The sequence below is a fragment of the Oryctolagus cuniculus genome, chromosome 11 (assembly GCF_051225735.1).
Source record: "Oryctolagus cuniculus isolate XC-2025 breed Fujian yellow rabbit chromosome 11, ASM5122573v1, whole genome shotgun sequence".
Classification (NCBI taxonomy): domain Eukaryota; kingdom Metazoa; phylum Chordata; class Mammalia; order Lagomorpha; family Leporidae; genus Oryctolagus; species Oryctolagus cuniculus.
In genome coordinates, this window is record NC_142877.1 from 30,181,492 (window position 1) to 30,208,213 (window position 26,722).

At 49.1% G+C, this 26,722-nt stretch overlaps 1 protein-coding gene across 1 annotated transcript in view; it reads left to right on the forward strand.

Moving 5' to 3' along the window:
* CDS2 (CDP-diacylglycerol synthase 2) overlaps positions 1–26,513 on the forward strand; it is a 67,231-nt gene extending 40,718 nt beyond the window's left edge. Inside the window, exons 2-13 of the mRNA XM_008256281.5 lie at positions 5,551–5,687; positions 7,159–7,255; positions 9,636–9,733; positions 9,875–10,014; positions 11,091–11,149; positions 12,955–13,037; positions 15,524–15,611; positions 16,094–16,162; positions 16,969–17,121; positions 17,760–17,879; positions 18,814–18,917; positions 19,155–26,513. Of these exons, the coding sequence (XP_008254503.1) occupies positions 5,551–5,687; positions 7,159–7,255; positions 9,636–9,733; positions 9,875–10,014; positions 11,091–11,149; positions 12,955–13,037; positions 15,524–15,611; positions 16,094–16,162; positions 16,969–17,121; positions 17,760–17,879; positions 18,814–18,917; positions 19,155–19,287 (1,281 nt within the window). The 3' untranslated portion in view covers positions 19,288–26,513. The remainder of the gene's footprint in view (positions 1–5,550; positions 5,688–7,158; positions 7,256–9,635; positions 9,734–9,874; positions 10,015–11,090; positions 11,150–12,954; positions 13,038–15,523; positions 15,612–16,093; positions 16,163–16,968; positions 17,122–17,759; positions 17,880–18,813; positions 18,918–19,154) is intronic.
* Positions 26,514–26,722: the final 209 nt, after the last annotated feature.

Below are 26,722 nucleotides of genomic sequence, written 5' to 3' on the forward strand. Positions count from 1 at the left end.
TGAGTCTCTGGTCCTTATTAAGGACCCTCCTGTCTCTGGCAATTTCTCTCCAGAACCCTGTCTACTTGAGTCGGGGAGTTGACTGCCTGGACATCTGGCCACTGTCCTTGATTAAGAAAATGGCAGATATTTAGTAGAAAGGTTAGACTCAGAGTAATGGCTTTTCTCCAGCAGGAGGTTTGTAATTTGCATATAAAGCTGTGTAAGAAATAGTTTGTAGTTATGTGTTACATATTAATGTTAGTCATCGCAAAACACACTGGACATTGGAGTAAGGGAAAAGGTTTATTGGGGAACACCCAACAGACCGAAGTGAAGGGGCAGTGAAGGAAAAAGAGAAAGTTTGAGAGAGCCAGAGGAGAGGGAGTAGAGAGACGAGAGGAGGAGAGGAGCCGAGAGAGAGAGCCAAGAGACCAGAGGAGGCTAGAGAGAGGAACCGAGAGAGAAGAGTCAAGAGAGAACCTAGAGAGCACGTGTTCAGGAACAGGCCCTTTTAAAACTTTGCCTGAGGGCGGGCAGGGAAGCAGGAGCAGCGAATCCCTTTAGGATGGGGGTGGAGCCTGGCTCAGGTAGCTGGGCCATGTAGCCACGAGGCTAAAACTGCACCAGTTTCCTAAGAGTATGCAATGCCAGTGGAAAGGACAGAGTCGTTGGAAAAGTAACCAACCCGGGCCTTGAACACCACTTTTTAAAGCGGTTTCTCAGAAGATGAAAGAAAAAAAGCAGGGAAACCTAATGAATGGCACCACTTATTTTCTTTCCCCAATTATTAGCGCCTTTTAGGCAAACATGAACAGAATATATATATTATAAATTATATGTTGTTAGTAAGGTATAAAGTATAAAGTAAGGTATAAAGCTGAGTTGGCACCAGTAAAGAAATGGGGTGTGGGGTGTCCCCTGCCTGGAGCCCGACTGGCGGGTTGCCAGGGTTCTCTGTCTAGCCCTAGCCACAGCTTTTTGGTCAGGCGGTGTCACTGTGCCATCTTTAGAGGTTCTGAGGTAGGAGGATAGGCCCCTGACACCAACTGATAACCTAAAGGGAACCTCAGAATGACACTTTGTCAGCCCAGGTCAGGCCTTCAGGAAATTCTGAGAATTAGGAGGAGGTGAGAAGAGGCGGGCGGGACATGAGCCCATGAGGTGTCCACCTAGAGAGCTGCTGGAGTGGAGGGCTGCCCTGAGTGCAAGGAGCCTCAGAGCCTGCCCCCGGCCCTGCTTTCCTGGGCTGGCTGCTGTCTCCCTTGCTACACACGCTGTGCTGGACTGAGCCAGGTCCCGGGCAGAGCCACACCTTGACACTAGGAACTTCCTCTCCCATGCTCTGCTTCTCTTGCCTGTGTTGAAGGCAAGGTCCATGCTGTTCTGGACCCCACAGTGGGGTGAGGTTAGAGGGGCCCTGGAAAGCTGGTTGGGGGAGCTTTTTGAGCAAAAGTTTCTCCAGAAGTGCGGACTACTCTCACCAAGCCCTTGTACCAGAACACATCACCCAGTGCCTCTGCCTGTCTGGAGATGAGAGTCTGCATGAACGGAAAGGAAAGGGGCCTCCGGAGGAGCTTCTTTCCCTTTCCTTTTAGAGCAAGGCTCTTGTTTCCTGTTTACATCAACGCCACAACCCTAGGGGAAGTGCTGAGGAACTGTGGGAGGATGGGCGGTGTTTTTTTGAGATAGTCCTCTGTTCCGGGCCAGAAAGGAAGGAGGAGGGGCCACCTGGGAGTGGTGAGATAGCCTGAAGGGGGAAGTGCTGCCCCCGGGCTGGGCCTTCACACCCACCCCCTACCATTGAGGTGGCAGTGGACACACTAGTCTGGTCCTGCTGCCAGAGCCTCTGCAGAGGCAGGGGAGATGGGGGAGTATGTGGGGCTTGTGAAGTGGAACTCAGGGGTGCCAGCATATTGTCAGTGCAGATAGACACTTTGGTCCATGGAAATTCAAGTTGAATGGATGAGCTCATTAATTCAAATCTCTGGGTGCCCACTGTTCCAGACACTGCTCAGTGCAGTGGTGAACAAGTGCCCACAGCCCCTGACAGCACCGTGCCCAGCAGGTGTATATTGTGTTCAGCATGTGCCCCTGTTTACAGCTAACTTATTAAGGTATCTGCATGCACTGATATGCATGAAAAGCATGCACAGGAAAGAAGCAGAAGTAAGCTCTAGAATGATCTCCCACCTTAGTGGACTGTGTGGTGCACACACTCTGCTGTGGAGAGCACTGACAAGTACTGTTGCTTTAACAGGTAGCCTTTACATTGCAGATACCTTGGGCCTGCAGATGAGAGAGAGAAAGCCAGGTAGGCAAAAGCTGAGCTCAAATAATTTATTAACAACCAGGCCCCAGCAAGGCTGATGGCCACTGTCCCCCTCAGCTCCCTTGGGAAGGGCGCTCAGGTTGCCTGGGTGGGTGTTGAAGGCACTCATGCGCCTATGTAGTCAAATTCCTGGTGGACTGGGATTGGGAAGGATGGTACAGCAGAACCCTGTTGTCAGGGAAGCAGTATCCGGCTCCTACCGAGTCTTCCTGCTGCACATCTGCCTGTCTCGCCATCCCCTGCAGGAGCAGACTGACAGATGTGCTCAGCATCTCTGATTCTTGGCCCAGCGTCTGCCACTTTTCTTCTGGGCAAGAACTTAGGCCTGAGCACCCCCTCCTTCCAGGTCCACCGTGGAAGCTGCAACCAGCACTTGGCTTCCTTCACCTCACTTTGGGGATGGTATGAGAGTGAGTTAGGAAGCTGCCAGCTTGCAGGTTCTTAAAGGTTTCTACTCTGCTGTGATGTCCACACCTGGGGGTCAGGAGAGCTAGCTGACTTCCCCCACCTGTGGTCCCATTTCTGCCTGTGGGTGTGTGGTGGTCTCTGTAGGGCTGGTCTGCTGTGCAGGCAGCGACTCCAGATCTAGCTCCGAGAGTGCTTGTTCTGCAGGCTTGGGTGAATCCTGATGTTCCTGGCTTATAGGCAGGTACAGCCCAGAGAGGGATTCTTTAGGCTTGTCCCTTCTGGGCCCTTCCTTCATTTCTTTGTTCATCCCAGTCACCTTGAAATCTTGGTAGTAAGGACAGTCACAGTGTCTGATAGTTCTGTCTCCTCTACTAGTCTGCCTCAGGATACCTTTCTTCTCTTCACCTCTTCCTGCAAGAAGGGAGCAGTCAGGGTTAAGAGAATACAGTGCTGGGCTAAGGTTCATGAAAGGAGGCCGGATGGCCCTGCGAGACTCAGCACAGGCCTTCCCCTGCAGGCCGCTGCTGGGCTCTGTTCCGGCCCTTCCCTGCCTGGGAAGCCAGCAGCCTTTGAGAGTCTCCTTGACAACAGGATGCACAAGTTAAAAATAACCCGGTGTGGGGCCTTCTCTGAGTAGGAGCAGCGAGTGCCCTCTCGCCTGCCTGCCTGCCTGCTGTGCTTGAGCTCAGTGGTTGTGGCTTCGGAGAGCCTCTGTCTGGCCTTGTCAGAGCTGGGGTGCTCACATTTCGATGGCCCAAGCTTCAGCGGTCAGAGCCAAATGGTCGCAGGCCTTGTATTACAGGTGGCTGCCGCCAAGTGCCGGTGTAAATGTACCCTAAAGAATGGGAGCCATGGCCCTTGTTGTCTCTAATAGAGAGGGACAGCATCGGGGTGGTGCAGTATTTCAGAACCTCTTGGGGCAGTGGAGTACAGCATAGCCCTGGGTGGGAGTGTGCTGTAGCTCTTCAGGGCATCGCCACAGGGAGGCCTTTTTTATGAGGTGAGGACACCAACACAGGCCCCCGCAGTGCTTGTCCAGAGGCCCCTGGCTCAGCTGGACAAAGTAAGGAGCAAGTCATGTTGTCAGGAGCTTTGGCCCTACTGACTAGGCCATCTCTGTGGGTGCCTGTCTCTGTATGCACAGTCTGCACTGTTTGTACCACAGCTGTCAGTGAGTGGAGAAATAGCTGTCACCACGCGGCAGGGGCTGAGTATCTCTTAGCCATACCTGGAATGAATTCCTGTCTTTCCCTCTCTCCTGTCTTTGCATCCATTAGTAAGTGTTTTTCTGTGGGTCAGTCATGGGGCTGTAATGAGAAGGTATGTGGAACCATTTTTAGGGAGCTTCTGGGTAACTGGGGAAGTGTTTATTAAAAAAGGCCCCATCATGTCAGTGCTGGGAGGGAGTGTTGGGAATAACAGTGACTGGGATGAGAGGTTTGCAGAAGGCTGGGGGAAGACAGGAGTGCATAAAAACACCCATAAGCCAGTCTAAAGGAAGGCAGAAGATAGCAAAAAAACTGACCAATAATCTGATAAAACTGTTGGGCCATTAAACATAATATGAAATCCCATTCAATTTCATGTTTGTGTTCATTCTTCGGGGAAATTCAAATTGTTAGTGCAACTTAAAACTGCCTGGCTGTTGCTGGGCTTGCACACGTATGTAACACAGTCTCGAAAGAGGTGATGTGATTGTTGTGATTCCTAGTTTGCATCATTCTGAGTTTCTGCTGAAGAGTAAGATGGACTCCAGAAAGACAGGTTAGTAGGAGACATGCGGCCATGTAGCTTCCCAGCACCCCCATGTCCTGCCACTGCTTTCCTCCCAGTGCTGCTCCGCAGGGGCTCTCAGGTGTGGGGAACGCTCTCTGGAGGGCTGTGCACACATTCAGGAGCTTGTGACCGCAGTACTCAGTGATTCGGTTTCTTCTCTATCTCTTCTCACAGCATCTGTTTGGAATTCCCCGAAGAAGTAAAATTTCTAAGTAGGAGCTAGGATCCAGAATAGCCGTTTCCTTGACCTTTGGGTAAAGAGTTTGTTGCTGGCCTGGTTCTGGTCTCCCTCCCCAGGCTGGGTCAAGGTGTGTTTCTGTAGGTGTTTTCTTCTTGGCTAGGGCCTGGATGGCAGCTCTGTGTGAGTGGCATTGCAGGGTCTGCTGATGTCCAGGCCTGGCAGCAGAGAAGGGCCAGGCACCCAGGCTCAGATGTTGACTGGAATAAGCTGTCAAGTGTAGCCTCCTTTGCACAGGGTGCTCTTGTGAAGTCTGGAAGTGATGATCTGGACTTGTGGGGGGTAGGTATGGGCATTGACTGGCCCACGGGGGATAATGACCCACACACTGGCTTCTCCTGAGAGCTCTGGAGGTTCTGAGCATCTGTAGGGTGCTGTGGAGGAGCAGGGGCTGTGCTCTCTGCTCGATTCAATTGTTGGGGAAGAGTTTTCAGAGCTGGATGGCTCTTCCCAGGAGCCTGCAGCCAGCCCTGATGGCATAAACCTGGGATGCATGGGCAAGGGCTGGCTCCGGGATCACCGTGGAGAAAATGAGCCACAGCCTCCTTTTTGTGTTCTTTGAATACAAAAAGAATCTCTCTTCTGGATTGGGCCCCTCCTCTCAGACCTGGCCAAGTGAGCAGACTGCTCTTCTAGCAGAGTGCACCACTGCCACACACATCAGAGCAATGTCAGGATTGCTGTGCGTCCCGACTGTGCCTGGTTCTTGTGCCCTGTTTGGAGTCTCTCCCCACAGATATCCCAAGACAGCCACGTGCTGCTCAGTTGTCTTCTGATCATTTTTGACCCTTTTCTCTTCTGTGCTTCTCTCATGCAGGAGTCGGAGTCAGAAGCAAAGGTCGATGGAGAGACTGCATCGGACAGTGAGAGCCGAGCGGAACTTGCTCCTCCTCCCGCTCCGGCAGATGACACCCCGGAAGTTCTCAATAGGGCCCTTTCCAATCTGTCTTCCAGGTAACCTGGCTTGGTGATGTCTGAGTGCTATGGAAGACCCAGGACCCTCAATGGGGCCATCCCACTTGTTAAGTGGTGGGTGCAGGGTGCCCACTTGCCTTAGTGCCCCATCTCTGCCCTGGGCTCCACTAAGTGTCATCTGTTGCTTAGCAGTGACAGCATAACAGAGGGTGCTCAGGATGGAGGGCAGCCCCGCCTGCAGGGAAGTGGCCCTGGAAGGCTGCTCTGGGCTGGGCTAGGCTGGGAGGTGCAGTCAGAGGAGGAGCAAGAGTGTGGACCAAGGCGTGGGGTGGGTGAGGTCAGCAGACACAGCACACTTGTGCTGGTGACTAAGGAGCTGGCTGCTTTTCACTGGCAGCCCACATTTCTGCCTCAAAGATTAGTTCTCCTTCTCCCATATACCTTTTTTTTCTTTTTAATATTTATTTGAAAGGCAGAATGACAAAGAGATATCTACTATCAATTCAGTCCCCAAGTGGCCACAACAACTGGGCAAGGCTAAAACCAGGAGTCGGCAACTCTATCCTGGTCTCCCACATGGCTGGCAGAGGCCCAAGTACTTGGGCCATCTTGTGTTGCCTTCCCAGGTGCATTAGCAGGGAGAAAGATCAGAAGCTGAGTAGTTGAGTCTCAAACAGGCTCTCTGACATGGGATGTTGTCCCAGCAAGCAGCGGCTTAACCTTCTGCCCTGCAATCCTGGCCCCTAAAGGAAAACTTTTGGCCCTTGAGAAGCTGGTCCTTCTAACACCAGCTCTCTGGGTAGATTAGAATTGCAAATTATAAGGCCCAAAGCTTTATCTAAAGTGTTGCTCTGTGTATCTCCTGGCTGTTCTTTTGGGAGACTGTATTGTGCAGTGGCTAAGGGCAGCCTCTGGAGCCAGAGCCCTGGATGTTAGTCTCAGCTTCTTCATGGGCCAGATGGATGACCTTTGTCTCCATTTCCTCCTCTATAAAGCTAGTGTGCTGAGGGTTGAATGGTGTAGTGTATGTCAAGTCCTTAGAGAAGTGCCTCATGCATATCTAGGATAGCTCCTGTTATCATTGCTTAATATTCTTTCCATCACCATGGTGGTACAGGGGTAGTGCATGGTAGGATTCTGCTGTAAGAAACATAATTTTTTCTTAGGGAACAGCACTGTAGAAACCCTCCAAGTAGACACAGGACCAAAGGACACTACCTTTCCCTCAGGTCTCTGTTTTTTATTTTGTTTGATGCCTGCCTTAAGATGTAAGCTGAGTGTGTATTTTTCTGAAGTTCTTGGAGCGCCTGCTGAGTATGATTGTAGGTGCCAAGCGGCCCTGCTGCCACCAGCATGTGGCTGCTGCCTCTATCAAAGTGACAGAAATGCTCTGGAAAGGACTGAACACAAAGCCCCCAAATCTCAGGAAGAGCCAGAGCCCTGGGTGTGTGTTTTGGTTCTTTTTGGAATCCTAACTGGTGTTGTCTTCTTCCCCTACACTCTAACCTAGATGGAAGAACTGGTGGGTGAGAGGCATCCTGACTTTGGCCATGATTGCATTCTTCTTCATCATCATCTACCTGGGACCAATGGTTTTAATGATGATTGTAAGTGTCATTTACATGCTATATTTAAAAAATTATTTCCATTTTATTTCAGAGGTAGAGAGGGAGAAAGAGGGAGAGGCATTCACACAGAGATCATCCATCTGCTGATTCACTCCCTAAATGGCCACAAGAGTCAGAGCTGGACCAGACTGAAGCCAAGAGTCTAAAACTCCATCCGGGCCTCCCACTTGGGTGGCAGGGTCCCAGCTCCTTGAGTCATCATCTGCAGACTCCCAGGGTACACATAAGTAATAAGCTAGAATTGGAAGCGGAGCTGATACTTGAGCCTAGGCACTCTGATATGGGATATGGGCATCCCAAGCCACTGCCTTATTGCCCCTTCATGCTCTGCTATTTTATTTTTGTCCTGAGTTTTTCCTGCAGGACCTGTTGCCTTGTGTGCCACATATTGGGTTGATTTTGGGAACTGCTTGGGATCCAGGCTCCTGAGAATACTTCTACCTGCAAACCACTGGACTTCTACCTTTCACTTTTCAGCAGCCAACTGGAGGTCATTGGCAGTGACCAATTGTTTGTGGTTAAAGATTTCTTTCTTTCTTTTTTTTTTTTTAATGCTTATTCAAGAAGCAGTGAGACAAAGTATATACAAGAATGTGTTCTCAGTGCTTCACTCCCCACGTGTTCACAGTGGGCAGGACTGGAAGCTGGGCAGGACTGGAAGCTGGGCAGGACTGGAAGCTGGGATCTGGAAAGTCAGTTGGGGGTCTCCCATGTGTGTGGCAGAAACCCAATTACTTGAGCCATCACTGCTGTCTCCTGGGTCTGCATTAGCAGGAAGTTAGAGTCAGGTGCTGGAGCCAGGAATTGAACCTAGGCAGGTATTATGGTACAGGATGCAGGTATTTTTTTAAAAAACTTTTTATTTATTTGAGAAGTAGAGTTACGACAGTGAGAGGGAGAGACAGAAAGGTCTTCCTTTTGTTGGTTCACTCCCCAAATGGCCGCAACAGTCAGAGCTGTGTCGATCCGAAGCCAGGAGCCAGGTGCTTCTTCCTGGTCTCCCAAGTGGGTGCAGGGGCCCAAGCAGTTGGGCCATCTTCTACTGCTTTCCCAGGCCACAGCACAGAGCTGGACTGGAATAGGAGCAGCCGGGACTAGAACTGGCGCCCATATGAGGTGCTGGTGCCGCAGGCGGAGGATTAACCTACTATGCCACAGTGCTGGCCCCAGGATGCAGGTATCTTAACTGCTAGGCTTTATAAAGGTCTGTCCCACTCTCTTAATTTTTTAAATTGACTTTATTATTCTAGCTGTTTGATTAAACTATGACCCTAGGTATGTCTGTGTATCCCTCCTAGTTTGGTTTTATTTTTCTGGGGCCTTCCTCAGGGGCTTAGAGCTATCAGTAAGAAGTCCCAGTCCACAGAGCTGCTCTTTATTTTCTCATCCTCATAGACAAGGTCAGATGACCAACAGCTGAATCTGCAGTGGGGGATTTTCAAGGATTGATACTGAGTCATAAGAGGAAGGGATTGGTTGAGTCCTGGGAAGTTCTGTAAATAAAAAGGTAATGGAGAGGGCAGGCATTATGCTGAAGCAGATTAAGCTTCCACTTAGGGTACCAGCATCCGATATCAGAGTGCCTAGGATTGAATCTTGCCTCTGTTTCTGGTCCAGTTTCCCGCTAACATAGGTGGGAGGCAGCAGATGACTCAAATACTTGGGTTCCTATCACTCACTTGGGGGAGACCTGGGTAGAGTTCCTGGCTCCTGGCTGTGGCCTGGCCCAGCTATGGCTGTTGTGGGCATTTAGGGAGTGAATTAGTGGATGGAAGATATCTTTCTGTCTCTCTGCTTTTCAAATAAATTAAAAAAAAATTTTTTTTTAAAAAGGTTAGTGGAAGGCTAGCATTGTGGTGTAGCAAGTTTAAGTCTCCACCTGTGATGCTGGCATCTCATATAGTGGATGGTTTGTGTTCCAGATGCTCCACTTCTGATCCAGCTCCCTGCTAATGTGCCTAGGAAAGAAGCGGAGGATGGCACAAGTGCTTTGAGCCCTGCACCCATGTGGGAGACTCAGATGAAGCCCCTGGCTTCAGCCTGGTCCAACCCTGTCTGTTGTGGCTATTTAGGGAATGAACCAGCAGATGGAAGATACCCTTATCTTTCTCTCTTTTTCTGTAACTCTGTCTTTAAAAAAAAAAAAGTTGATGGAGCCATCAGGAGTGTGCATTTTATTGCAAGAAATTAGATCTGTCTGTGACACTGTGTGGGATAGTGAGAGAAAGGGAAGCAGAATCTTTGTGGGAGGGAGGTTTTTCTTAAGTAGAATGACTTTTCTTGAAGACCCGTGAGCTGCTGGTTTTGTAAGCTCATGAGAATTGGGCAGGCAGTGAGTGTCTGATGCTCTGTCTTGCAGGTAATGTGTGTTCAGATTAAGTGTTTCCATGAGATAATCACTATTGGCTACAACGTCTACCACTCCTATGACCTGCCCTGGTTCAGGACCCTCAGTTGGTAAGCCCTTAATGGATTTGGGCGGTATGCTTTGTGGCAGGTGTTCACAGGGAGGTCAGCACAGGCTCCCACAACACCTCCAAGACCTGAGTGTCTTGTAGGCCCAGTTGTGTTGCCGCACTGCACCATCTCTGCTTACAGGTACTTTCTCCTGTGTGTCAACTACTTCTTCTATGGCGAGACGGTGACAGATTACTTCTTCACGCTGGTCCAGCGAGAAGAACCTTTGCGGATCCTCAGTAAATACCACCGCTTCATCTCCTTTACTCTCTACCTGACAGGTAGGCCGTGAGCATCTTCCCGGTGCTTGTGTTTGTGTTGTTGCCCTGTGTCTGTGCCACGGGACTGTGGGGGCTTCCTGGTTGGTGTAAAGCTGTGTTGCATGAACTCTGACTCCAGTGGGGATTGGAGCTGATGCTGTGTCCTACGTCCTGGGGCAGCTCTTCACTAAGTGGACACTGAGAGGGTTGTGTGCTGTGGGGGGCCACAGTCTGTGCCACCTCCCTTGGAGGATAGCAGAGCATGGCCGTGTCCTGACTTTCATGATGGTAGAGATTCTGCCGCATGACCCAAGCAGAAATCGTCCTGAAACTTTGCCATGCTTTTAGGAGACTGCCTTGAGAAACATTGCAGCCTGGGGAAAGTTAAGTCTCTGGCCTCAGCAGGGCTAGGATTTTAATCTTTCTAAATTGCAGTGAGTTTTTGTTGTTGTTAAGATTTATTTATTTATTTGAAAGAGTTACAGTGATAAAGGGTTGAGGGGGGAGAGAGAGAGATCTTCCATCTGCTGGTTTACTCCCCAGGTGGCTATAATGGCTGGGACTGGACCAGAAAAAAGCCAGGAGCTTCCTCCAAGTCTCCCATGTGGGTTTGGGCCATCTTCCACTGGCCATTAGCTGGGAGCTGAATGAGAAACAGAGCAGCCGGGACACAAGCCAGTGCCCATATGGGATGCTGGCATTGCAGACTTTACTTCATAGGGTCTTCCATGTGGGTGGAAGGCACCCAAGTACTTGGGCTATCATCTGCTATTTTCCAAGGCTCATTAGCAGTGAGCTTGATTGGAAGCAGAGAAGCTGGGTCTTGAGCTGGCACTCTGTTGTGGGATACCAGCATCACAAGCAGTGGCTTATCTCACTGCACTACAGTGCTGGCCCTGCCTTTATTGTCTTGAAGGAGTCAGTTTTTCTTGAAGACTGTTATCTGAATGAATAGTTTCATCTCTTCTCTGACTTTTGAAATTGTGCACTAGTTAACTGCTGTGAAGAAATCAAAGAACCACTTAGTGGAATATGAGGAGAAAGATAAATGTGGAATGTCATGTATTTTGCCCTTTCTCCCCTCCCTCTGAATCTAGGTTTCTGCATGTTTGTGCTGAGCCTGGTCAAGAAGCATTATCGGCTGCAGTTCTACATGGTAAGGGGCTGTGTCAGGAGTCTTGGTGTGACTGAAGCTCTGCAGAAGCTCAACTCATGCTTTCTGCAACAAATCAGAACTCTGGAACGCAATGTGTTCTGCATGCGTGTGGAGCCTAGAGCATGAAGGAAGGGTGCCTGTTCATGTTTGGCGACTCTGCATCCTCCAGGGCCCAATCACTGGTACTGAACTTTAGTCCTAAGTGGTCTGTCCATTAGGATCCTGCAGGTCGGTTGTGGGTAGGACTCAAGCTGAAGTGTTAGGTATTTCCCACAGGTGTCCTGCCTGGTACATTCCTTTGGTCATTCCCTGTCTCAGCTTGAGCCTGTCTCCTCTCTTGAGTGCCCCAGGTGCTCAATGAATACTCAGAAAGTGAACCATACTTGGACTTTTAAAGCACGGATGGGCCTGCTCCCTAGTAGACCATGGAGTCCCTATTTGAGAAGCAGAGAAAGCTCCTATCCACTGGTTCACTTCTCAGATGCCTTCTTATAGCCTGGGTCGGGCTGCAGCTGAAAGCTTGGAACTCAATCCAGGTCTACCATGTGGGTGGTAAGGACCTAGCTACCTGCACCATCACTGCTGCCTCCCAGGATCTGTGTTAGCAGGGAGCTGGAGTCAGGATCCACAGCTGGGTGTTGTATCCAGGGCTGGGTGTAGAACCCAGAACTCTGATGTGAGACCAAGGCTTGCTTGCTTGCTTTTTTTTGTTTGATTTATTGACAAACAATAATTGTACAGATTTATGGGGTACAATATAATATTTTGATGCATACATTTTAATGATCATATTAGGATAATTAACATCCATTGCTTCATATATTCAAGGTTTCTTTGTAGTGTGTTCAGAAGTCTTTCTTCTAGCTATTTAGAAAAGCACAGTGTGCTATTCTTAACTATTATTACCCTACTGTGCACTAGAACACCAACAGGTTTGTTTTTACAATAATGGAAGAAAGTACTTTTTAATTCAATAAAAGTAAACCTTTCTGAGATTATCTATTTTTTTTTTGAGGGAGTTAACTTTGGAGACGAACTCCAGAATGGTGTGTCTTTTGCGAGCACTTAGACATTACTATAGCTTAGGAGACATAGATAATGTCCTCCATTTAATACATTAAAGCAAGGTAAATCTTTGTGATCAAGTTTTACTATTAACTCTCATAATCCAACTCTGAGGAGAGAGGTCCTACATGGGAAGTTAGTGCACAGTGACTCCTGTTGTTAACTTAATGCTCTTATGTATGACGTCAGTGATCACTGGAAGCTCTTGACATGAGCTGCCTAGATTGTGGAAACCTTTTAAATCCACTGACTCATTCCATATTTAGACAGAGCTGTGGGCAAAGTGGAAGTTTTCTCCTCCCTTCAGAGTAAAGTACACTGTTCTTTGCTCATCACTTCTTTCTGTTGGTGTCTCACCCACAGAAGTCCTTCAAGTGCGACACTTTTTGCCACAGTGTTTTGGCTTTTCATGCCTGATGTGCTCTCAGGTTTTTCAGGTAGACCAGAATGCCTTAAGGTCTGATTCTGAGGTCGGAGTGTTATTTGAAGTGATTGAGACCAAGGCTTTCTAACCAGCTTCTTAACTACCAGGCTAAAGGCCTGCCCTGGTGCCTACTTTTGATGGGATTCTTAACTAATGGGATTAACTGCCAGAGGCCTGTGCTGTGTCTTTGTAAGCCAGGTATAAAAGCAGATATTTTTCCTACCTGTGTCTCAGCAAATTTCTGTTTGGTATTGATTGTTCTCTGAAGCTACTTCCAAGGTAAACTTGATAGGTTGAGTTTATTTTTCTTTTGCAGTTTGGCTGGACACATGTTACATTGCTGATTGTTGTAACCCAGTCACATCTCGTTATCCACAACCTGTTTGAAGGAATGATCTGGTGAGTGATGTCAGTGGGAGGTGGTTCCCTTTTGTTTTGTGGGTGTTTCCTAGGCGTGGGTCGGCTGAGAACCAACCCTACCTTCCCTTTTAAGCCGCTGGTTCTCACCTGCAGGTACCTCAGAATGCCTTGCAGGTGAATTCCAGTACAGATTGCTGGGGTGAGGCCTGAGAATGTGCATTTCTAGTACATTCCAGGTGATGCTGCTGCTGCTGGTCAGCTTAGACCAGCAGATCAGGCATGGGAATATTTAAAGAAGCAGACAGTGCAGCCATATGTCAACATGCTTTAGAACCTTGAGGAAATAGTGTGGTTTCCTGATAAAATATGCAGTACTAAAAGTCATAAAGAAAAACCTGAATAGATTAGTAACTATAAAAGAACTTTGAAAGTTGTATAAATTCTACATCTGGAAAAAGAAAAGAACAAATGGTTTATCTAATACCCATATGATTAGAAGCAAGAGACAAGATTAGTAAACTGATTCCTTTTATGATTACAGATAAGCCATTTTAAATAAAACATTAGCAAATAGAATCTGGCACTGTATTAAAAGAGTAATATGCTGGGACCGGCACTGTGATACACCAGATTAAATTAGTGCTGGGGAAACCTATATCCTATTTAGGAGCACCCTTTCAAGTCCTGCCGCTCCATTGCAATGCAGATTCCTGCTAATGTGTCTGGGAGGCAGCACAAGTACTTTAGTCCCTGCCACCCACATGGGAAACCAGGATGGAGTTCTGGCTTCTGGTTTTGGCCTGGCCCAGCCCAGCTCTTGTGGCCATTTAGGGAGTGAACCAGCAGGTAAAAGGTCTTTGTCTCTCCCTCTCTCTGTCATTCTGCCTTTCAAATAGATAAATCTTAGGGGGGAGAAAAAAAGTAATATGCCATTACTGAGTAGATTTCAGATATGCAGTGATTTCAACAGGAAGTCTGTCAGTATTGATAGAAATTAACAGGTTGACTGAAGGAGCTAGATCCTAGTGAGAAGGTAGAGCATGACCTGGTGTATGTAAGAGAGAGGTCGTAAGGATTATAGTTCAGACCCCAGATGGTACCTGTCTCTAGACCTCAGCATTAGGATGCACTAGTACACACTTTCTGGGAAGTGAATCAGTAAATATGTATAAAATGCTTAGAACTGACTGGCTCAGGCAGATGTTTGCCTTGGTGTTACTACATTTAAAACAAACATAATGGCCTGGAGAGGCATTGGCTCCTTGCCTTTCTCTCTGTTTTTGTTGGGTGTTTAAGAATGGCATGGGCCAAGTCTTCCTCTTTAGGGCAAAACATACCATATACTTGGTTCTATAGTGATTAATGTTAAGACTTATAATTACTAGTTTTCAACCTAGAAGACTTAGTTACAGAGCAGACTGCTAGAAGCATTGACAGAGTAAATGCCTTAGGGATTGGGAGGTGGATGGAGTATGGTGGGAGGGTACAGATGCTCTGAATCCCCCCTTTACAAACAGACAGTGCTGGCAAGATTTGTGTGTTAAGTTAAGCCATAGTAGGTGAGTGTAAGGAGGTATGTCAGAGGAGAAAAGAGACGGTCTGCGTGTGGACACGACCCCTCTTTGGTGGTAGGGATGCCCAGGTCATCAGGGGTGAGGATGAAGAACTGCAGATGTTCCTATTGGGATTTTTGCCTCCAGTGCATCCTGGGGAAAGATAAGGTTCATCAAGCCTTGTGACAGACAGTAAAAGCAATGAATTATAGGCAAAGGTATGTTTAGAATTGTAGAGATTTGACAAAAGACTAGCAAGGCTTAATATGAGTATTTTTGCGAATGGGGATAGAGATAGGGGAAAGAAGGATATTTTGTTGTTTTTTCTTTACCCTTTACATTTGTATTATTGTGTGCATGTTACTTTATAATGAAAAGAGCAAATGACATTTGATAGACTGCCGCCTCCATTTATTCAGCAGTTACTCAGTAAACACTTGAATGCCTACCGTGTGCCAGGTGCCAGATACAGCTTGTGTGGTATTTTCTTCCATTTTTAACTTTTTTTATTTATTTTTATTTTTTTCATATAGCAGTGGTTTTATTATAACCTTGATTTCACATACAAGATAGCTTCATTTATGATGAATTCACTGAAAAGTTTTATTTTTTATTTTTAAAGATTTATTCAGTCATTTGAAAGAGCTACAAAGAGGGAGAGACAGAGAGAGAGAGAGAAGTCTTCCATCCACTGATTCACTCACCAGGTTGCCACACAATGGCCAGAGCTGAGCCCCTGTAAAGCCAGGAGCCAGGATCTTCTTCCAGGTCCCCAACATGGGTGCAGGGGCCCAAGGACTTGGGCCATCTTCTGCTGCTCTCCCAGGCCATAGCAGAGAGCTAGATCAGAAGTGGAACAGCTGGGACTCAAACCCATGCCCATATAGAATGCTGGCACTACAGGCAGTGGCTTTACCCACTACACCACAGTACTAGCCCCTGGGTTGATCCTCATCTTGGTTTATTTCCTAGGTTCATTGTCCCCATTTCTTGTGTGATCTGTAATGACATCATGGCCTACATGTTTGGCTTTTTCTTTGGCCGGACCCCACTCATCAAGGTAAATGGATTGCCCTAATGGGATCTGTCACTGTGAAAGAAGGGTGATGCTTTCCATCTAAGTGGAGTAGCATGTGGGAATAGGGAGGAATGGCAGCTGGGGTTGACCTTGTGGCCATGTCTTCATGTCACCTTGGAGAAAGGTTGGTATTAAATTATTTGTGAGAGAAAAGCTAAAAGAAAACACTCACCACTACTTATTAAAAAGAAGAGAGGGGCTATTAAAATATTTTTTCAGATTATATATGCACACTTCTGAGGCTTTGATCTGGATTTGAGTGTTATTTAAGTAGTGTGTGGTATTCTAATGTAGTACATTTGTATGATCAGTTGAAACAGGGAACTGAAGGGTCTAGAAACCATATTTGAGGGAAGTTTCAGACAGTGACATGGTTACCAGTGCTCTGAGTCACAAGGACTCGTTGTTCCCAGAGCCAGTGTTGCTGAAGTGCCCTGTGCTAAGAACTTGCTCTTTGTCCACAGCTCTCCCCGAAGAAGACCTGGGAAGGCTTCATCGGGGGCTTCTTTGCTACTGTGGTGTTTGGCCTTCTGGTAGGTGGTGGCTCCCAATGGGATGGGGGAGTGGATAGAAGCCCCTACCACCTTCAGGGGCCTGTGTAGGGCTAAAGGCGGTGTCTTCCAAGGCCAGTGTTCTTGCTGAATGGTGACCCTGTCCGAAGGCAGTTGTGAACATGGCATACTTTGTAACTGGCATATCAGGACCAGCCTCCTCCGTCACCAGTGTTCGGGCAGGGTCATGTGCACCTTGTGTGTCTCTCAAGCTTAGCTGTGGTGACACTTAGTAGGTGCTGTGTTTGTCAAGCATCTGATATTCCAAGATCAGGGTGAGGTGAGCTATGTAGTCCAACCCAGATTTTCTCCCACAAGTGACCTGCCAAGATGTGGATGCCTTTTGTTTTTGCTTCTGACCCTCAGGCCAGTTTTCTTCCTTTCTTAGGATTGTCTGTCCTTCTGTGTTGGCCTCTCTTAGCTTTATTGTATGCTAGCCATCTTTCTCTGGCTGGCTGCCTCTTGCTGTACCACCTCCTCACAATCTGCCTCCCGTTCTGTTACGAGCAGAATGGACTGTGGCTCCCCCAAAGTGGGAGAGCTAAACTTCTCAAAGTTCTTGGTGTAGATTCCTTCAGGTCTTCCCTGCGCTCCTTCGGGGCCTGTGTGTTTGGGCACAGATGGATGAGACCTCAGTGGTCCATGAACCTGTTCTTTTTTAATTCAGGTAAAATACATGTGTGGTGCAACGTGATCCTCTGATGTAACATGTAGTCAGTTAGCGGGGTTCTGGGCACTGTGGGGAACATGGCCAATCCAAGTGTCTGCTGACTCTTCCTCCTCCTCAGCTGTCCTACGTGATGTCTGGGTACAGATGTTTCGTCTGCCCTGTGGAGTACAACAATGATACCAACAGCTTCACGGTGGACTGTGAGCCCTCGGACCTGTTCCGGCTGCAAGAGTACAACATTCCTGGGGTGGTCCAGTCTGTCACTGGCTGGGTATGTGCCAGTCACCTGGGGTGAACAGCCATAGGTGCACCAGGGACTACAGAAAGCCTCTCCTCTGCTACCTTCCTTCTAACAAACAACCTTCATCCCTCCCAGGAGTGTAAGCCCAAGAAATACATGTGCGGTTGTTTGAATTTTGAGCTGGATTAGCTGCTTCTAACTGGGAACTTAACTTTTACTGGACAGCAACTAACACATGAGCTTTTCAGATTGGGATACTTAGCCAGTCGTCTTATTGAGAAGAATGAAATGTCCGACAGTAGCTGGTACCAGTGATAATGTTTGGCGTCCAAGTGCAAATTAGAATTTTGGAAAGCCTGTGCTCACCATTGTGAATTTGACAGCTTTCCGATACTTAGCGTCTTTTCTCATGAGCTCTGTGGTGATTTTAATGTGATATTTTGACGCTGTATAAAATAGACTTTTTTAAACTATATATTCTTCCACCAAAACAACATACTGCAACAGATTAAATACAGAGTAGCTTTATGTCTCCCATTAAAGCCAGGTGTTAGATTTACAAAAATTGAAAAAAATCTTATTTTTCTGTGTATATAAATTAGTTTAATAAGTTATTTGCTCAACATGTAACAAAGATGGGCTAATTTTCCTTCATTTCTTGTTGTCAGAAAACTGTCCGGATGTACCCATTCCAGATTCACAGCATTGCCCTCTCCACCTTTGCCTCCCTCATCGGCCCCTTTGGAGGGTTCTTCGCAAGTGGATTCAAACGAGCCTTTAAAATCAAAGTAGGAAAACCTTCTTCCCTGTTTTCTCGTTCTCCTCCTTCCTTGCCCATCTGCTGCCCCTCTCTGCCAGCCCCCACCCCCGTCACATCACTAGGCTGTCCACGCTGGGGTGAGTGTGTGCTCTTCTTGATCCGTACACTGAATTTAGGTGGATTCAGTAAAAAGATGTCGTTTCCAAGAAAATTCCATCATTGTTTTTTTTTTTTTAAAAAGATTTATTTACTTATTTATTTGAAAGTCAGAGTTACACAGAGGAGAGGCAGAGAGAGAGAGAGGTCTTCCATCTGCTGGTTCACTCCCTGATTGGCCACAATGGCCGGAGCTGTGCCAATCTGAAGTCAGGAGCCAGGGGCTTCCTCCAGGTTTCCCAAGTGGGTGCAGAGGCCCAAGGACTTAGGCCATCTTCCACTGCTTTCAGGCCATAGCAGAGAGCTGGATCGGAAGAGGAGCAGCTGGGACTCGAACTGGCGCCCATATGGGATGCTGGCATTGCAGGAGGCAGCTTTTATTTGCTATGCCACAACACTAGCCTCCCATCATTGGTTTTTAATTAATTTGTTAATATATAAGCATACCTCAAAGTACATGGCAAAACAGAATAAAAACATAAGCTTAACTTTGATTTCTGGTGGAAAAATTTTTAAATCCATTCATAGCTCTTTTTGGTACTATCTTTTCCTGTGAACTTTTTTGTAATAGGTGTTTCTCATGATATGCATGTCCATACATTTTTAGAGCCCTTTCTTAAGAGAACATTTTGTAATTTATAAGATTATAATAATCAGAGGCCGGTACAGCCTTGGCATCTGATCCCACACTTCTTGATTTCATTGCCTTCAGCTGTTTGGGGTGGTAGCTGGACATGGGGTGAGCCCTTAGTCTGGAGTCTGCTTGCAGGCCGAGGCCAGGCTCAGCCACTGCTCCTCTCTTATAGGACTTTGCCAACACCATTCCTGGCCATGGAGGCATCATGGATCGCTTTGACTGCCAGTATCTGATGGCCACCTTTGTCAATGTGTACATCGCCAGCTTCATCAGGTATACTGCCTTTCTGTCTGGTATGTGGGGCAATTCCAGAAGCTTAGCCTCTCCTAAGTTCCAGTGAGAAGCATCTCAAATGTGAGTGCAGCCTTCAGTTGTGGCCGTTGAGGGGTTCTCTGAGGCCCCCTCTTGTCCTCCATTATCAATCCAGACATCAGCGTGGCCACTTGGGTATTCAGGCCTCAGAAGCCGCTGGGCCTCAGCTCAGCACTGTTTCTTCATGTTCTGTTCCAGGGGACCCAACCCAAGCAAATTGATCCAGCAGTTCCTGACCCTGCGACCAGATCAGCAGCTCCACATCTTCAACACACTGAAGTCCCACCTGACTGACAAGGGGCTTCTCACAGCTGCCACGGAGGACGAGTAGGGGCCACCCAGGGCAGAAGAGCAGGTGCAGGACTGAGTGAGGGGCAGGTCTCCAAGGCAAGCCCAGCTGGTGTGACTTAGACAATGACAGGGCTTCGACTCACTGTCTTTTCTCTTTTTTTCCCCCTGTAGAGTGTTTTTTATTTGTGGGTTTAAAAATCTGTATATACAGTCTCTGTGTTTTTGATTTGGGTTGTGAGTAGATTATAGCTTTGAGTTGGGAAGAAGTCACAGGAGGAAAACCATTTAGGTTTAAAAAAAAAATGTTTAACAACCAGGAAGACAGTGTTGTGTGGCTCAGGGTGTCTGTGTGGTGGTCCCATCAGCTGAACAGCTTGTAGACTCATTCAGAGAATGGACGTTCTTCTGTGTCCTGCAGCTCAGGGGCCTCTCCCAGGTGCTGGGGTGCATGTCCTGATGTCTGTGCTCCTGGAGAGCTTCCATCTGGGCTTCTCTAGCAACCCCGCAGTGGAGCAGTAAGAAGGTCGTCTTCTGTAGCCCTGCCCTGCGGGAGGGAGTTTTAGCCATCAGATAAGCATTCTGTCCATGCTGATAGCCTGCAGGGTGTGAGTCAGCTCTGCTTTACAAGTAAGTAATGCTTTCACCTTCATCACAGATTGAAAGGAGGTTTCAGTTTTTACTTTTTTCAGAAAGCACGAGAAATTATTTATAATAATCTGGAGAGAAATCCACACTGTAGTAGTTCAAGTGTATGCAATAGAACGCCCGCAGAGCCTGCTCCCGTGTTGGGTGGGATCAGGTGTCTCCTGTAGGGCGGGCCAGCTCACTGTGTCTTCTGGGCTGGCACTCTTCGTGTTGTGCTGTAGACTTGCTGCTGCTGAATCCCTTCTGGGGTCTCCCTGTCTGCGCACCCTCGGCCAGGACACCGCGTAGCTGCTGTGTTGTGTATATATGGTTCTTACAGCCAGAGTGTGTCTGTGTGTTTTAAAGAAGTCTCGTGTGCCATGCATTCTTCACTGAAACCACAAAGTCCTGCTTAAAACTATGGAGACCCTAAGCTGATGAGAGGCTTGACCGCTGTGCAGGTTAAATGTACACTTTTTATATAATGTGACCAGTTTAAATACAGTGTGTATTTTCCTGGGGGACCTTTTGTTCAAACTGTGATTTATTTTTCCCCCTCCCTATTGGTAAGGGGTGAGAATTGACTTTGAGAAGACAGATGAGTTCTCTGTCAGGCCAACACACAGCAGAGTGTGGGAATGGGAAACTTGGTGGCCAGATGTGTTAAATTACCTGGTGCCATGGATCACCTTGCTTTAGCCCCTGGGTCTAGTGTGTGGTTAAGTTCCCCCTTCCTACCTCCCCAGAAGGCTCGGCCAGCCCTGATTGCCCAAACGTCCAGTGGAAACTGAACCCTTACAAGTTTTCAGCTCACATCGCTGCCTGACCCTCCTCATGCATGTGGAGTTGAAGCAGCTTCTTTCCCTTAAACTTTGACTTCCATTTCAGCCTCATGGCCTTTTTAAAAAATTTCAGGTCCAAGATCCCCTTCATAACAAAACTGCAAAGGGTTCGGTCCTGGCTGTGACCCCAGGCAGGGCGCGTGCTCTCAGGGCCTTCGTTTCCTGAGCTGTCCTCCAGCTCTGCTCTCTGCATCCGAAGGGCTCCTGTGGGTATTGAGTCACGTCCTGGGGCACCCCGAGGAAGTGCCTTCAGGCCTCTTCTAGCTGCGCATCCTCTTGAGTCGGGGTTGCAGCAACGGGTCTTACACAGAGGAGAGTTCAGGAATGTAATAGCAGTTCTCTGAAGAGTGAACCTGCATCATCAGATCCTCATTTGTCTTGTGTTCCATTGTGGGTGTCTGGTGGGACCTGAGAACAAGGAGACTTAGCTGGGGCTAAGTGAGAGAGAGGTGAGACCTCTCTGTGATAGGGCTGCCTTTAGGACTGGTGAGCCTGGTGGTGGCAGGTGAGGCTCGCGCTGCTTGTGGCACTGGTTGCTCACAGGGGAGCTAGGCCTGAGAGGGTTTATTTTCTAGGGATTTCCCAGTCAAGGAGCTGGGAGGCAGCTCCACCTTGTGTCTCTTTAGCACAATGTTCCTTTCCTCTGTTTTACCATCCACCCATGTGGGTCCTAATGAATGGTATACCTTGTTTTAAAAAATCCATTTTTTTGGTCAGAAATAAAATGTGAATGAAATGCTGTATATTCCCTTTCCTTGAATCCGGTGTTTGTTGACCCACGCACGGTTTTGTTTCGCACTTGTTCATGTGTTCATCAGTGTTGGTTGTATAGTCCCGATTTAGAAGGTTTTGTTTTGTTTTTTCCAACTCGTGTGCCATACATTCTCACTGCAGCCTTCTGAGAGTCCTCAGGTGAGAGTCAGAGCTGCCCCAGGGCCTCCCGGCAGAGTCGGGACTCACTCTGTCTCGCGCTGCACCTGTGGCACGTGGACTGCAGGGGCCTCAGCTCCCCGCTTCTGTGGCCGTGGCGCCAATGCACTGGAAATGTTGCAGCGCTCCTCCCTCAAGCTCAGGAGGCCTCACTTGAGCCAGAGGTGCATCAGTTGCTGTTAGCACACAGGTGAAGTCAGGAATTGAGGAATGAGGGAGACACAGCCTGGGTGTCCCCTGGTGAGTTCCTGCCACTGCTCCCAGGTACCCAGTCTCCCTCTGAGTGTGCCCAAGCCACTCCTCCGTTTCCAGCATTGGGAGGTACACATCTGTGTTTTGCTCCTTAAAGTGAAACCCTCTAAGGCAGCCCAGGCCCTGTTCATGTTGGTTACTTTTTTGACTGTTTCCTATCCTGAGCATTTTAGTGCTACGTTTAAAATGTATTCACTCTTAGTGTTGTGCAGTTCTGAGGTGTATGTGAACTAGTTTGTCTGTAGAGGCATGGAATATGACTTTTTCCGGGTGGACTTTGAAATCGTTTTTATGGTATTTTCCCCATTCCTCCCCCTACCCTGGGCCTTTCTCCTGTAACTTGACCTTATTAGGCAATAACATTTCAAACATACATTTTAAGGGAGACTACACAGACTCCATGACTGAGTCTAAGCCAGTTGCTAAGTTGGCTGGAGCCTAGTGGCAAGGGAGCCCTGTGTTCAGGTCCTCACAATGTTGTTGAGCCCCTGGCGGGTTCCGGTCTCTCCCCACTGTTGACAAAGTTGGGGTGTGAGAGAATGTGAGTGATTCAGGGCAGAGCGCGCCCTAGCCCAGAACCCTGCACAGCCATGGCCATTTCCAGAGTAGATGTGGGATGTGCTGCTGAAACCCCTTCCTGTTTAGTAATAGCCTGGGCTCCACTGGCTCTTGTGTTTCAGAGTCACTCACATGTGGGCCCAGCTTTTAAAGATTTATCTGTTCACCTGAAAGAATCATAGAGAGGGAGGGAGGGACAAAGAGATCCTCTATCTGCTGTTTCACTCCCCACATGGCTGCAACAGCGGGAGCCGGGTCCCGGAGCCAGGAGCTTCCTCTGGTTCTCCCACGTGGGTGCAGGGGCCAAAGCACCTGGGCCATCCTCTGCTGCTTTCCCCAGCACATCAGCAGGGATCTGGAAGTGGAGCAGCAGGGTACGAACCGGTGCCTATATGGGTTGTAGGTGTTGCAGGCAGTGGCTTACCCCACTTTGCCCCAGTGCTGGTCCTGGGCCCAGCTTTCTCGTACACACTGTGCTGATGTGCTGAGGGAAGGGTAGAGTGGGATGGGGGCGGCAGGGGCAGTTTCACGTCACCTGACCAAGGTCAGGATGGGGAGGAAAAGATGAAGTGGAAGGTGTGTGGGTGATTGTCGCAGCCACATCACACGGCAGGGAGCCACGGGTAGACTCTTCACTTGTGTTGTCTGGAGCACAGGGTTCCAAAGAGCAGCTGGAGCGTTCAGCTCCTGAGACACAGCTAAGTCTTGGACAGAGCCTCCCGCTTGTCCTTATCTTGGTCAAACCAGACTTCCTTTTCCCTTAATCACCCTCCTGTACAGGCGCCCTGCTTCCTGACTTGGTTTCCCTTGGTGGGTGGGGGTCTTGTGGCCTGACCTACGTAGGTGCCAGGCTTTGGTGGCAAAGAATCCTCACTGAAAGGTCCGGCTGGCTGACCCCTCTGTCCTGGGCTCTGCTCACATCCCCTTGGGGGTGGGCCCCGTTCTCAGGAGGGGGTTCCTGGCTGCCAGCTGTTTTCATCTGAGCAGCTCCCCTTCCAGGTTGACCTGCAGTGGCCTTGTTCACCTGAGCTCTCAGGTGGGTGGGGCAGGGCTTCTCCTTCGGGGCTGCCTCTTGCTTCAGCAGTGGTTTGTGTGGGGACCTCGGCTCTGAGGGCAGTGTAGGAGGAGGTGTGCTGTGGATGCTGATGTGCTGGGGCTCTCGGAACACGTGATGATCTGTGAAAACCAGAAGGGCAGAATGTGTGACGTCCAGGGTTCTGTGGCCAGTGGGGTTCAAAGCTCTTGGCTATTTGGAGACCCCGTGCCTTCCCCTCTTTAGCAAATGCCTCTCTGCTGAGGTTCTTTCTCTTTTTATTCTTGAGCCAATGAAATATCAGCAGGTGTCGATTAGTAATGATTGCAATCACAAAGTGCTTAATATGTGCCAGGCACACTGCTAGGAGTTTACATACATTATCTCTGTTATCCAGAAGGTGAGGTATCATTGTCATGCTCATTGTATCAAAGGAAACTGAGGCCAAGAGTGATGACCAAGGAGACAGACGTGGGCTCACATAGCCCTGGGTCTGGGCAGGCTCCTAGGCTGCTCTCGCCCTGCCTGCACCTCTGACCCAGCTGGGGCTGGTATAGGTGCTACAGGCCAGCTGTGGTATTGATGGAGATAATGCATGTCAGCGTTCAGCGTGCCGCCTGGCACATCGTAAGCACTCAATAAATGGTAGTTACTTGCGTGGAGCTCCGCTGGTCCTTGGACCCTTGCTGTGGTAGTGCTAGAGACAGGGTTCTCAGCCACCTCGCTGCTGCTACCCTGCACGCCAGCGGTTGCCAGGCTGCGAAGTGAGCCTGCTGCCCTTCTGAGAGAAGCAGCCCCGCCTTAGCACCTCCGTGGCACCTTGGTGCTTTGCACGGCCTCTAGAAGGCCAACCTGATGGAGCTTGGAAGAGGACGTGAGGAGGCCCAGAAGTGCTCTCCCCTGAGGGTCCTGCAGCTTCCTGTGCCTGTGGTCTGGGCTGCCCCTACCCAGAGTTGGCTTCCTCTTGCCTGGTGGTGCCTCTGCTCCATGGGCAGGGAGGGCCTGTGACTGCCCCAGATCCTACTTCCCTATGTGGCCGGGAAACTTATCAGGCATAGGCAACACGAGTGCAAATTTTCAGGGTCCGGGGGTGGAGAAAACAGACCTGCTGTACAGCAGATTCCACTGACTGGAAGCCTGAACACAGCTCTGCCTGCATGCGGCCTTGCAACATGGCCAGTCTGGGGCCTGGTGTTTTTGTTCTTCCTTAAAAGTATTCACGGGACGGAAGCGGCAGCCTGCCTAGGACATGTGGCCTGGGGTACTGCTGGCGGTTCTAGGTTAGCCAAAGGCTTGACTGGGTGACTGACAAATGAGGGGTAACAGACACTGGATGAGCAGACACTTGCCTCTTTAACTTAGCTCCTGAATGAAGACAAGGGTCGTGGAGGAGGAGGGAGAGGTGAAGTGGAGGATTCTTGGCTTTGAAGCACTGGTGGTGGCTCCTGGGACCGCTGGAATTCTGAAGCCAGTGGAATAATCACCTAGAAGACTGGCTCGAGTGTGGGGTAGCTCCTGCGTGTCAGTGGAGCCTAGATGCCATTGCTAGAATTTAAATAATGGTCTCTCCCCTTCAGTTAAGTAATGAATCAGGAGACATATCAGGCTGACCCTGGCCCTGTTTGGAGCTCCCTTGTGCTGTTGCACGCACCCATGCAGCCTCTGATCTGCAGAGAGCCGGTGAGGACCCCCTGGAAGTACCCCAGCAGGGCTCTCCCAGGCTCTGTGCAGTGCTCAGCAGGGTGTGCCATCTGGTGCTGTTGTCCTAAGTGGAACCATTCGTTCATCCACATGGCTGAGTCTGTCCTGGCTGCTGGGGTACTGTTTTCTTACCCCCGTTAGGCTCATACACCGGTTTTGCTGGCTTTTCTCAAAGGAACACCAGTTTAGAAAAGGGGTCAAGAATGTTTCCTAGTGGGTGGAATCTGCGTAACTGTTTTTATGAGTGTCCTTCCTACGCTGCTTTGTTCAGCTCCTCTATACACAGACAGCAGCCTTCAGTACACCCAGTGCTCTGTCTCACGTCACCCAAGCTGGGCATCGGGGGGCCGAGCACGAAGCAGAAGAGCTGAGCAGACGTCAGGAGCCAATAAAACAGAAGGCCTCGGAGCCAAGGGGCCCACCAGGGCCTGGGAAACAGACTGTTGTCTGGCCACAGCAGGAGCCACAGGGGCAGCAGCAGGGGGAGCACAGGGTAAGGGAGGCGGCTGGGAATTTCACAGCTGAGGACAGGCGCGCAGCAGGCCAGCTGAGGGCTTGCTGGTCCCAGCTGCCTTGTGGGTGGGGGGCCCGAAGATAGCTCAGAAAACCTGTGTAGGGAGATTTGAAGCTGGGGATTATCTTTTAGAGGTGGTACTGATACCAAGTCTTCATGTGGTTGATGCTCAGTACCTTTCACAGCAGGAGAAGAGCAGACCAGACCCCTCACCCCCACTGGAGAGTTTTGGGAACCCCAGCTGTGGCTGTCTTTTGAATTCACTCCACTTGGGATTTATTTAATCAGGAAGTTCCCCCAAATCTAACAAGGGTCCTCCTGCCCCTTTAGGGAGTGCTCTGTGCTGGCAGTGCCAGGAAGTCACATATGGCCTATCACTGCCAGCGTCTATGCCTCCTGGGGGTCTTCCTGGGCCCTGCCTCCTCCGTGACTGGGGTGGCTGGTGGGGGGCAAAGCACCCCTAGGGCAGTTCTTCAGCCCCCTCCCACTTTGTGTGGAGGGACACAGATAGGCTGGGTGATGGGGGTAGAGTCCACGTGACAGTCTGATGGCCTCCCCTGGGAAGTGTGTGCCTGTACAGCTGCTGTGCCATTGACCCACTTGGCTGGCGTTTGACTAAAGCAGTGTTTGTTTTGTTTTTGTTTTGTTTTTGCCACAGCTGATCCTTCTCTGTATACTTCTGATCAGTGTTGAACACTACATGTAGATTCTTAGCACAATGTAAGAACTCGATATCCTGTACATTGGAAATATTTACCTTATTTATATACCCGATTGTTCCTACTACACAAATAAACACATATTACATGCTAGATCACGTGTGGTTCTTGACTTGGGGTGGGGAGTGCATTTTGAACGCCAAGGGTGTGGAAGGGGCAGCTGACCTGGTGTGAGTGTTGGGAGTCGCTAGTATGGAACCAGCCATGGTGCTGCTGGCCCCTCCCTGTTTCCAGAGACACCTTTGTGCTGGCAGGCTGCCCTCCCAGCCTGCCGCCTGCCTCAGCCGGCTTCTTTGTCTCTT